Source organism: Anomalospiza imberbis, chromosome 8, assembly GCF_031753505.1.
Source record: "Anomalospiza imberbis isolate Cuckoo-Finch-1a 21T00152 chromosome 8, ASM3175350v1, whole genome shotgun sequence".
Taxonomy (NCBI): domain Eukaryota; kingdom Metazoa; phylum Chordata; class Aves; order Passeriformes; family Viduidae; genus Anomalospiza; species Anomalospiza imberbis.
In genome coordinates this window covers 10420145-10433284 of record NC_089688.1, presented here as the reverse complement: position 1 = coordinate 10433284, position 13140 = coordinate 10420145, and the positions used below count along the sequence as shown (strand labels likewise).

General features: G+C 40.0%; 1 protein-coding gene across 2 annotated transcripts in view; it reads left to right on the top strand.

The window, feature by feature from the left end:
* SH2D4B (SH2 domain containing 4B) overlaps positions 1 to 4386 on the top strand; it is a 65788-nt gene extending 61402 nt beyond the window's left edge. For both annotated transcript variants that reach the window (XM_068197294.1, XM_068197295.1), the window contains 2 exons: positions 1361 to 1581; positions 4214 to 4386. In XM_068197294.1, coding sequence (XP_068053395.1) covers positions 1361 to 1581; positions 4214 to 4306 — 314 coding nt within the window. In that variant the 3' untranslated portion in view covers positions 4307 to 4386. The remainder of the gene's footprint in view (positions 1 to 1360; positions 1582 to 4213) is intronic.
* The last annotated feature ends 8754 nt before the right edge of the window (positions 4387 to 13140 follow it).

Genomic DNA, 13140 nt, shown 5'->3' with positions numbered 1-13140 from the left:
GGGGACCTCTGAGCCCCATTGAGATTGAGCCCTTCATCACTGAACCAAGTAAAACTGTTAAAGAAATTCATATTCTCAAAGTAGACAAAAAAAATTAAAGTAGATGTTTTTCTATCTTTCCTAATATCACACAATGCTTACTTTTAGTACCCGGACCTCCTCAGTCCCTTCCTATGTCTCCCAGATGCATAATTTTCCTTAAGGACTTAATTAGAGCATTCTAAACTTTCAGGTAAACCCTTCTTTGTGCAAACTGATAATCCCTGAACTATGTTTATTATTACACTAAAACAATACAATGTGGCTTTTCAGTACTTGGACTCCATGGAACTCTCACTAGGACATGTGTAGGATTCTATGATGACAAGTGGTTCCGTTAAATATTACATGCATTGTTTGGAGAAAGCTATCCCCACAGAGAGTAGCTTTGTAACATGTACATACATTATTTACTGACTTATGTGCCATGTTCACATTCAGAATGGCCTAATTCAACATCTGCTCCCAATGAGAGTGAGCATCTGGTGTTTCACAGATAATTGAGACATGAGCTGACTGTCCTCTAGGCCGACCAGACAGACCAGAACTAGGCTCTCTGGGTGGGTGGTAAGACCTGGTTCATGCCAGGTGCAATTCTGATCACACCTTTATGGTGGGTTGGGATCAGAATAGGTTTTAACTTTTATAACCGCTATGCAAGCAGAAGTACTAGCAACTTCAGTGTTGTGCCCCAGAATCAAGGAACAAGAAAGATGAAGATTTTTCCAACACAAAAGAATATAATGGGAAAGTTCTTGAAACTCTACTCCTGTTAAACCTTTTCCTCCAATTTACCTATATTCATCTATGTATGTGTATGTTTGTGGGTGTACAAAAGCAGAGAAATTATTTTTCTCCTGGCACTTGCTTTACATTCTTTCTGTAGGACCTTCAAAGCACTTGTAAGACAACAGAGTCTGCAGAACTGCAATACAATTGCAAATATCAGCAATGCATTGCAAATTCAAGTTGCAATGCCAAACTGTGCTAGTCTGCTTAAATGATGGCTTGTCCAGAATTTGCTGCTTTAATAGGCCAGTTGCATTTATGCACTTTGAAAAAGAAGTAGGGATGAGAAAAAGCTAGTCTTAATCATCAAATTAAAAAGCCTATCCCACCAGACTCCATCAAAACTCTTACAGCTATCCTTCAGAAGCAAACAGCATAAACATTGTCTCCATCTCCTCCTAGACTCCTCCTAGAAGCATTCCAGTCTTCAGAAGTTACACCATTGTGATTTCACTTCTGTTCAGTGTTTGCTGCATTTGATTGCCTCTGGCAGACCTGTTACCTGCAAAACCATGGTTTTTTTTCTTGCCAGGCATTATCAGCCGTCAGGAAGCAGAGGAGTTGCTGATGAATAAATCTGAAGGCGCGTTCCTGGTGCGAGTCAGTGAGAAAATCTGGGGCTACGCGTTGTCCTATCGCCAGCAAAATGGCTTCAAGCACTTCCTGGTTGATGCTTCGGGGGAGTTCTACAGCTTCCTGGGGGTAGATCCAAACCGACACCCAACGCTCACAGATCTGATTGATTTTCACAAGGTAACACTTGCTAGGTGGAGATCAATACTGAGTGGAATTAATAATTAAATGAGGAGCTGTGTAGTTTGAAACCACACTGGAAAATAGGAATGACCATAGTGGGAAAGAGTATTGTACACTAAGCCCAGCTGTAACATTCATGCTTCTGTTGCAGTGAATCAGAAGGCTCTTCCCCTTCTTTCAAATGCTGCAGTATGTACTTGTGTCCCCTTATAAAGTGTGTACTCTCCTTGGCTACAAATGGCCTAATAAGGGCTGACAGATGTAATGCTTTCTGAGCCTTTTTGCTGTGGAAAATTGGATTGGAAATACCATAGAAAGGTCTTTCAATGAAATTTCAGCATTTTTCTACCTTTGATGTGAGGGCTGTAATGTGCACTAGCAAGAGAGTGTGACCCTGCACTAAAGGGAAGATGGAGGGGCTCTCTTTTAGGGATGTATTAAGGGTCACTCCTTATTACCCAAAACAATCTTGCAAGAGGAATTTACTATTCAACTTTAGATGGGTTTGAATTACTTTGCCTCTAGGTTCTGTTTCTTGTTGCCAGACTGTAACTAAATAGTAGCACTCTTTCTGAAAGCATAAATTGTTTTTGTCTTGCATCTCTCCCTATCTTCATCAGTTTTAATTCTGTTTTTTTCTTAGCCACCCTTATAATTCCTCCTTATCCTTTCTTTTCTAGTTCCCCTTCCTATTTTATCCTTTTCTTACTCTTGTCTCAGAGTAATTTTATAAATTTTTTGCTGCTCCTTTTCTTCACAGCTTTTAATTTTTAACTATTCAGCCTCAGATTATTTTTCTTATAAGTTCCCTGTCTTTTAAATTTTGCTTTTATCTCACTTGTTTTGCGGCATCTGTTTAGTGTTGCCTTAGTGTCCCCTCAGAGATCATTATTACATTAAATATCCACAAATTGTTTTTCCACATGGGGAGATGGTAGGTGTCACATTTGACTAAAATATACGTCCTCTCCTAATTTAAATAAAACCTTTCTCAGTGGCCACCTTGGAAGCTCAAATCCCTGACACCCTTCTTGTAAAGAATGTCCTTTTGGCCAATTTGGATTAAGCAGCTGGGCTGTGTCCCTTCCTAGTTCTCCCTTATTCCCAGCCTACTCTGCCAGCAGGGCCTGAGTGGGAGAAAGAGAAAGCCTTTGTGCTGTGCAAGCAGTGATCAGCAATAGCCAGAACTGTAGTGTGTTATCAACACTGTTTTAGCCACCAAATCAAAACACAATGTCACAATGGAGCACAGGCAGCTGTGAGTTACATCCCAGCCAGTCAGCCCCAGTGCCCCTGGAAAGAGTCTAACCAGGGTTTTGTCAGGGAAAGAAAAGCAGACATGCAACATGTCAAATGCAGATTATCAGGTGTTGAATGTGGAACCTCTGGCTAATGTAATTTCCCCTCTGCTCATTTTCATATTTGCATCACAGCTCACCTTAGGCAATCACTGTATTAGGAACACATCTATTTACAGACAAGAGTAGAGCACTTGTCAGAGGCAGAATGGCTTTTAGTTCCTGCAATTTAAAAAAAGGAAAAAAGCTTGCTTAGGTGTCCCATGATAAAAGTTAATAGCTACCCCTGTAGTAAGCCTATCAGGCAAACCAGCTCAGCTTTAATGCCAACACACAACTCAATTATCCTTGTCTAGCTTATGACTGTTTTAAAACTGGTACCTTTGGCAATCGCCTCTGGAGGCATTTTATCCTGTCTGTCACATGGCTTTCTTGGAGGCTTTTCTGCCTGCCCTCTCTGGTGAAGTACACTGTCAATTGTCCCAAAGCCTCCTGGTAACCCAAGCAACCTGTATGTGACTGGTTGTGCTGTGGTCACATTTCCCCTTGCAGCTATTGCTATTTTTTTGGAAATGGTGCTGCTTTCCTCATGACTATTTTTAGCAAGAGTATACTTCCCCACCCCAAAGGTTGCATGGACTTTTTTTAAGGGCATGAGGAGGTCTGACATTACTAATTTTTTACTTGCTTATACCGATTGACTTCACTTTGTTTCATTTTGATTAAAAAACTGAGAGGTTGCTCAAGCAACTCAGCTGGCAGACACAAGTGGGTGGTAACCATTAGCTGGAAGAACAAACCTTACAGAATATGGTGTGAGTGTGCATCTTCTGTGCATAGGTGCTGTGAGTACAGACCGCCTTTACTTAGCAAGGGCGATGTCGTTCACCTTGCTGTCATCAGTCCGAAAGCTGTTACTGTTGTGTGTGAGCACTCAACATTGAGCTCCTGCTCAGTCTGCCTGGGGGTAACAGCATGGTAAGACTGGCATCTGTCTGTTCAATTAACCCACGACAGCACCCTCTATAAGCATCTGTATCTGACTTTCTAAGTAGTGCAGCAACTTACAAGTAGTACAAATCAGAGTCTCTTGTGTGCGCTGATTTCACTGTTTGATAGCAGCACAAGTTGCTACCAGCATAAATAAGAGATAAAAAAAGCATGAAGAAAGTTATTAATTGATAAGATCCTTTTGCTGGCATGTAGTTATTTTATCAAGTGTTTATTCATAGTTGCTTGCCAGTTACAGAGGAGTGATGGCCTTCATTGCTATTCTTAGAAGGCAGGTGTGGCTTAGATCTTTGATATTTTAATTGGTTTTATCATTCCAGGAAGAAATTATCACATCCTCAGGTGGGGAGCTACTCCTGGAGCCATGTGGACAGCAGAAGAATCCACCAGACTACAGCCCTTTATTTGAATGACTGATCCAGGACCAACAGGAATGCATTCTGGATAGCTGTAGTAATAGATAGTTACAAAAGTAAACAATGGAAGTAGTTAACCCACTTTCAAAGCCACTGGTCTTGTGGCCAAAAAGTATCCTCATTAGGAGGCCTAAAATATTTCTGGTTTGTATCTGAATTATCATAATCATTATTCATGTTGCTAGCACTTGAAAGGTGATAAATTACCAGCAAATTGCAAAAAAGGACTACTTCAAAAAACTTTCAAGGGGTTGTAGCCAATTGCATGGAATGCTAAGTTCCTGTTCTAATTTTCTCATGTTTTATACTGCAAGAAGCATGGGCAGGAGCCATTCACAGAGTACTGTATGAAGTATTAGTGTTGGTGAACAGATTCTGCGTTCCAAAGCAAGGTTTGACATTTTCTGTTGACAATTTCATTACCCAGTGGTGCACTTTGATGACAAGAGAAGCAGCCTTCAAACATCCCTGTGAATTTTGTGATTGCGTATGTAATTAGGTGTAGCTTGAAAGTTGCCATTATGCTTTTTAATTCAGACCTACAAAGTTCCCCACAGCAGAGACAGAATGAGGTCATACACATTTTATTTACATTTTCATGAAGCCCAACAGCCTTGGAAGGAACTTTACTCCTGTACAGTAAGTGGTCAGTTTATTCTAAAGGAAACTGTTTGATTTGCTGCAATTCTCTCATTGGCCTTGTCATGCTTTCCACTTTTAGATGTGCAAGAGACACAGTGGGTATCCCTAGCTTTATTTTGCTACAAGATTGGGTATTTTCCTTTTCTGAGTTATGAGATGGTAGGGCTGGTGTATTTATACATAGAAAAGGAACAGCTAATTACATTATCATCATGCTATTTTATGTGTAAAAATAAGATGCACACAATGTGTTCCTGATCACTACACTATATATATTCCTGATCACTATACTATAAATATTAAGCCCATGAAAATAAACCAGAAGCCTAGATCTGTGGGGCAGTTGCTTAGTGCTTGGACTAGAAAAATAATAAAATCTCATCACAGTATACATAGGAAAGGCACACTGATCATATTTCTATAAGCTACTTCTTTGGGCATTCTCTGAGCTCTGTGGGGTTCTGTTCAAAATCCAGATGTAGACCCCTCCTCTACCTCCTGTAAATCCTTTTCCCCTCAGTCATTTGACTCGACTCATTTTTACCTTCTGTACTCTGTCTGATCTGGATGGTAAAATCAACTAGGAAAAGAAACTTGTCTTATCCAAGCCAATAAAGCACACTAAACATTTCAGGTGCTACAACAGTAAATATTTGTGGTAGTAATGACAGTATTTTTTTTATAATTAATTTTATGGCTAGGTCATATTAAAGTACAGATTTTTGTACACAAGCTTCATTCTTGGTCAGGAACCTTTTTTTCTGTTAACATTGGGTTTTGTGTGATTTAATCCATCAATGTTTATGGCTCATGAAAAGAAAATTCTATTGAACTTCCCACAGAGGCAGATGGGCAGTTTCTGTACTAATCACTTGGCACACTGGCTCAGGAGGTTTTAAGTAGTTACTGTTAGCACCTCAGAATAAAGCAAATCAGGACACAGCAAGTAAGCAAAAAAGATCTGCTTTCTCCCTCCTTCAGAGGCATCTCAAGAACCACCTCAGCCTCAGGTTGTTCACAGCTGCACAGTTTTTTCATGGAACAACTTGACCTCTACTTCAAGGGAATGGAAAGGGACTTTTAAACTAATAAAAAATATAAGTATGCACAGACTTACCTCTAAAGTCAGAAAGCAGTGGGTGACTGTACAGGGTTAGACACCTAGGCGTCTTTTCAGACCAGTCTTTTGCCTTTATGCATTGAAGAAAACCCCCAAAAAACCAAGAACAACAATAAAAACCCCCATGAAATGCTAACTTCATGGTAGGTGCTAGGCATGCTAGAAGACATGCAAATTCCAAAGTTTTTGGAAGATTACTCAACACTGTGAATGGTTATACACAGAATATTGATGAACCTTTTCCACATGCAATTCACAATGAGAAGCTGATAATAATACAGCTATTTATTACTAGTGACACAGTTCCCAGCAACTGCCTGTGTTTTGTTTAGCATTAAGAAGGCCTGGAAAAAATAGCTCTTCACCTTATGTGTCTTCTTGCGATGTAATTAACATTATTTTCACTTCAGAGCACATTTTCTAATTTTTTTGCCTGAATTCCATCAATTTCTCACTCTAAGTTTTGCCTAGCTTTAAAATAAAGCCCTTGTAAGTTCCCCTGCAAATGGTGTTACTTGGAATACTGCAATTTCTTCTGAGAGTTTTACTATCCTAATAAATGGCAGAATTCACAAGCAAAGGGATTGCTTGTTTTTTCTCCCTTAAACCCTGCAGAAATAATGAAAAGTAGCCAGCCAATTCATAGAGTTACCAAGAAAGAAATCTAAACAATATATAACCAGAAGCAGCTGCAATGAAATATGGTGCACTTGGCTGAAGATAAGTTTTGAAGGAAACAAAAGGAGATCATAACTAGCAGAAACTAAAACCAGAAGCTTTCCATGATAGAGATGTGCAGCTGTTGCCAATATACTTGAGTGAAATACAAGCTTGGAGATGTTTTCTAAGTTAACAGGTGCTTCTTGTTGCCTAAGGTGGCAACAAGACAATAAAGTGACTATGAAAAGGTAGCCCAGTTAGTAGGAAGAATAGAAGATAAAGCGGTGTAGGAGTAAATATGGACAGTTAAGAAAATAAGAAAGGGCAAAATGTGCTTATCCTGTTGTTTTGAAAGCATTTTTGGTTTTTTATTGGTCTGGGAGGAAGACCTGGCACTGCTACCTCTTTTTCTCTCTACAAGTCTGGAAGATTTCAGCTTTGAGCTAAATCTACCTTGGAGGTAGATTTGAAACCCTTGAATCTGTAAGAGCTGGGCTGGTCTGAGCTGCAGCCTTGAATGCTTCCCTCTGTCTGCCTCTCCATGTAGTGCCGGCTGCAGCTGTTCATCACTGGCTGAAAAAATGGTCGTGGTGCTGCCATTTCCTTGGCTGCCAGGGGTAGCTTTAGCTCATCCCCTGGGACCTTCCAGTCTTGCTTCCTGACCTGTTTTTCTAGAGGTGACTATTGGTGAGTCATAAGAGGGGCATGTTATGGAATTTCTTTATAAGACTCCCTGTCAATATTTCTTGCTGATGAGACCACCAGGAGTTCACTGAGAGGTCTGCTATGGTAATTGTGCTCATAAAGAAAAATGCCACATCAGTAAAGTAAACTTTAAACTTTAAAAGGAATTAACTTTTCTCATATCTGTTTCACACCAGCAAAATATGGCACACAAGGTCTCGAGCTTGTTTGCAGGTATCTTTGAAAAAAGCATCGCTTGAGGATTTATTCTTGCTTCTTCATAGATCCACAGATCCATCTGTTATGGTACACAGACATCTCCAATTTAATACTGCCCTCTCCTCTAAAAAAGAACAAAAACCAAGCAAATTGACAGCAATCATTGGATGAGATTTCCAAGGTTACTTAAAGAACGTAGATGCCAGCCTAACTCTTGTAATTAATGGAATAATGATGTAGTATAAGTTTTTGTATATTAGTTTTATAACAGACCTGCTGGATTATTCTTTTAAGTACTAAATCCCTATTATTCTGAACAAATGCTAAGCTAAATAAAATAACACGTCCCTCAAGAAAGAGATACCTAAAAATTGTTTTTATAACAGAGATTCATTTTCAGGCTGAGTAAAACTATTTCCAAAAAAGAGATTCAGAGGGAGAATTTCTTGTAGATTTCAGTTACCTTGAATCAAATTAAACAAACTTATTTCTTGGCTGAGGTGAAGCAGTATCAATACACTGACTACAGTAAAAGTGTAGTAAAATACTTTAGTTTTGTGTGAACTAGGAATCCACTTCTGCTCAGTTTTCCTTTGAAACACCAGAAACCTGAATATTGAGCATTAATGAAGTTACACCACATTTCACTGCAGTCTAAATTCTGCCATTTGCCACAACACAAACCTGGTCTCAGGTAGACTGTGGTAGTTCATAGTGGGAGAAGCTTTTCTCTTTCTGTGAATAAACTTGTTTCCATAATTTACAGGTCAGAGCTTATTTTTCAATTATTTTCAAGGACTGGCTTTCTTTTCTGGCTTACTGTGGCTTTGCTTTAAGATTAGTTTTTGCCTTCCCAAGAGGATGGGGTAAGTGATCTCTGTGAAGGGTGTCCCTGGCCAGGCTATAAATTGCAGAATGAGGTGCTTGCACTTGACCAGATGCTTGCTTTGTGTTTCCTGAGATCAGTCTCCTGGATACATACTGTCAGATGATAATGATGCATAATTGATTTTTATAGCTACTTTCTTGCCATGCAAGTGCTGTGTGAAAGCATCTCTTCAAATATTTGTTTATTGCTAGTGATTAATCCTGTAGCTTGTATATTTACATGATGGCCCATAGTTAATGCAAATTTTCTACTAGGCTGGAGCCTTCAGTGGGTTTGGTTTCTTTCTTGGAATTTCTTCCAGTAGTTTTAAATGAAGGTAACATTTTATGGTATCTTTATTATACAACAATAAGTGACTTTTCTTATGGAAGAGAACTTTAAAGACTGGACATTTAGTTTTGTCCTATTTGTGTCCTCGTGATGTATGTACAAAGAAAACACTTGGCATGTTAATGTCTCCTTTAAAGTTTAGCTGCCATTTCTCCCCTGTTCTCAGTTTTAATGAGAACTGTGGGTGGGAGAAGATCATAAGCTCACAAGCCATGGAGAGAAAATAGAGGAGGCAGGACTGGTTTATTCCATACAAATTTCCATATAACAGCAGGCAAATCTTGGATTAAATACTTCCTGAGATGCACTGGTTTTCCTGCTTACCATTCAAAGTCATGTGATCACTACTTTTCCCTCACTCAACAGCAACAGGAAGAAAATCCTAGTGAGTGAGAAAAAAGCCCAGAAGTTGTTCAGTAAGCAACATTACAGTGCCCCAGGAATGATACAGAAGGAGTGTGGATCAGGAACACAGTAAAGACATATTTTCTGTATGGGTGTGTAGACTGGGAGTGATTGCAAATTCTTGTTTGGTAAGAGTTAATTCTTTTAATTGCGTGATTGTTGTCATTAATGGTCAATGCATGTGAAGATGTGGCCAAGTGTGATGCACCTTCTGTTTCACAAGCTGGTAGAGCATGGACTGCCTGAAAGGAAAATCAGACGTAGTTGTCTTAGACAAAAGTTACCAAGTATCCTTGTAGTTTATTTGGGGCAGAAAATTGTAAAATGTATAATGCATATCAGGATTTACAAATGTAGAAACCATGCACTGCTTACCACGTGAAGTACGATGAGTTTCTGTGTAATTTTCACAGCACTTAAAAACTCAGTGAAGAATAAAGGTATCCCTGGTTATTCTGCTCTCCTGTAGGAAATGTCAGCATTGTAAACAAGAAAATATCTTCCCATCCAGGAATGTAATCTTAATAATGGACTACAGCAAGTCATTTCTGGGAGCTGCAGTGTACAGTGCACTGCAAATAGTAAGATAGCCGGCCTGTTGCTCTTATGTCTGTTCTTGATTGTCAAAGGCTTTTTGCTCATAATAGCCAGATGCTAATGTGAAATACATTTTTAGGAAGTCATTCAAATCCAATATAATGAAGAAGTGTTAAGGTATATGTTTCATTATCATTTTTGCTGTTGACATTTTCTCTCAAGGAATCCCAGAAAAAAAAAAATTCTAACAGCAATGCATAAGTTCTGGTCTGCCTTCTATACAATATTTTGTTACCTATTATGTGCTGTAGCAGCATAACGCTGCTTCATTTATTTTGAATTTCAGTAGTCTATATGCTGTATTGGAATCCATCTGATTTTTTTAAATAAAAAAGCAGAAAAGACACATGTAGGCAAGAAAACCATTCTGTGGGACAAAAAAAATCACTGAATTCCAATGCTGAGCTCCCACAACATTTGCTGGAGTTCATGTGGCAATCCTTAGTTGATAAATATGAAAATTTTTATCAGGGCTGCCTGTTAAAATCACATTTCACTTTCCCCAGAGCTACTCTAAAATCTTCCATTGACAATATTTAATGGAGAAATGTTCTGTTTTCAAAATGCCAAGCTCCATAAAATTGTTTCAATTCTTTAGAATAAAAAATAAAAAATAATAAAATTATTGAAGGGCATTTTTAATTGCAGAAAATATGAAAAACGCGCTCAAGTCTAACACAGAAAATTGTTATATTTTTATTAATCACCAAAAGAAAATGCGCTACATTATGCTCCAAATTCAATACAGATATTCAGTGTTTTTGACATTTCATTAGGTATCCATTCTCTTCCTTAATACTAGTTTCCTTTTAAGGGAGAATGAAAATACCCAGGGAGCAGTTACTCAAAATGTCAAACCCATTAAATATCTAATTTGATGACTGAAATAAATTTGTGAAGGTTTAAATAAGAAGCCAGAAAAAAATCAGGCCAGAAAAGTGAGTTCAGAAAAAAAGAATGGATGCAACTTGTCCACAATTTTGAATATACTGTGTTACAAGCTTAGATCCTTAGAGTATGGTTTACATTTATACACTACTAAAAAGTCTGAGCATCAAAAAGTAATTAATGAAAATGGAATAATAAATAACATAAAGGACATTAGACCTGCTGTTCCAGTTTCTCTGAAAAAGGCTAATTCTATTAATGGTTATGTAAAAGACCAAGCCTATTCATGAACTTTTTTAGAAAAAAAAAAGATCTAATTTTCCAAATTGTCATTGTGATCAATCACAACAGAAATCTCCTCCTGGATGAAGGTTTGTGATTAAGAAATACAAAGTTCAGACTACACTTTCAAATACCAAATGGAAACATTTGGAATGTACCAGCTCCTTTCAAAGGTGAAACATCCCACAGAACAGCTGTTGTGGTGTAGCAAGAATGAGTATCTAGAATTCCAGTTGTTCTCCATTCCAGTTGTTCTCCTCGGGCTGGATTAGAGATAGGCACTTCAGAGTTCCAGGTGAGAGTTGTATCAGCTCCTCTGCCAAAGACCATTGATTATTTGAGAAGGCAGGATCAGGAGAGAGTGAGAAAACTTGTGAAACCTTGAAATATTACTATGAAAGGAAAAAAAACCCACTTCCCCTTCCCCACCCTAGATAAGAATCAGTTCATAATGGGGAAACAAGGAGGCATTGTGGAACTGGCAGACATAGTTTCCTGTTGGTGAGGAGACATGTACACAATTTGTTGAAGTCAATGAGATGGAAGTGGGGAATAAGGATTTCACAGCTGGGTCATTTTTTATTCATTCTCTTCTACAGCAGTGCACATACAGCCATGAAGTGCTTGGAGTGCTAACCCATCTGTTCTCAGGAGCAGCGCACATCCAGTGGGCTAAAAATACTCAGTCTGCCAAGGAGACAGTCAAGGTACTTTCAGAAGTCTTGGATGCTTTTACTTTGGGCCACAGATAAAGGTGATAAATTAAGAGGCGTTGGGGTTCTTTTTTTAATCTCTCTTCCTCCCCCAAACCTATTAATAATGAAGTAAATTCAAAACAATGAAGGAGAAAACTGGCTGCTGGCTAAGACTCTGTAATCCTGGGTCTGCACCTGCCCACAGTGCTAAAGTTCAATTCAAGTTACATTTCAGTAATTGATGATCACTTGTCAAATCCCTTTATAAAGCTTTTTCATCAATGCCTCTTGTGGTTCATTTTCTATCAGCAGCAAATCAATGAAATTTTAATGGAATAGAGAGCCTTCTTGAGACTGAATTGTGTTGCTTTAGCTGTTTTAATATCAAGTGAAGTTCTCAAAGGCTCAACAGATAATAGTTTTTCAGATTTTTTTTTTCTTTGATAACTTTGTTTCTGCAGAATGGTGGCATCTTTGTAATCAGCTCTAATAAAGATTGAAGGCATTAATGAACTTGGTTTTATTGCGCTGTTAGAGACAATGGGAAAATGTGGAGCTTGAAGCTGATAGCCAGATCATTATAAATTCTGCAGCAGTGTTAGTAGGGAATACGTTTAACTCCTGGATCTGGTGATTCAGGGAGAACCTGAAATAGTTTAAAAGTCTCCAGGGTAATGCAGTAATTAACCAGGCGCAGGGAAGTACAAGGTCACGAACTGAGTTCCCTTCTTGAGAGCCGCAGCTTAGCTGCAGAATGGTCCCACCCATCACTCTAAGCGCAAAGCTGCCCCGGAGCCGGGTCTGTGAGCAGGGATGGGCAGCGCTCGGGCCGCCCGTGGCCGCCCCGCAGAGAATATTCGAGACAAGTATCAGTCAAACAGCACATCTCGCTTTCCCTGGGGTAAAATTCACTCAGTGGATTTGAGCCCACTTGAGCCGGTCAGGATTCGTTGCCTGGCTTTGCCGCATGTCACCGGCTCGGGCGCGCTCCGCCCTTGTCCCGCTGCGGCCGCTGCCCGGGCGCTGTGGCCGGGAGCGGCCTCGGCCCGGCCCACCTGGGCGCTCAGAGGGGCTGCGGGGCCTCCCTCAGCCGGCACAATCTGCAGCCTTCCGGATGCACTCCTGCACCCTGCGGGCCCTTCCAGCCTGACCCGTCCCTCGACCTGCGAGGGCTCGGGTCGTATCCCGTGGCTCTGCCGCAGATGCCGGAGGAGCGGCGGTCGCAGCCTGGAGAAGGGTGCGGGGTGGAGCGGCCCCACAGCGCTCGCACAGCAGCGCTCCGCAGGGAGGGCTCGGGGCTGAGGGCCCAATATCGCAGCTTAGCTCCAGGAAACTTTCCCGAGCAGTTTTCCTAAGCCCAAAGCCTCCTGTTTCCCGAGCCCTACCCAAACCAGCTCCCGAAATACAGGCATGATAAAAT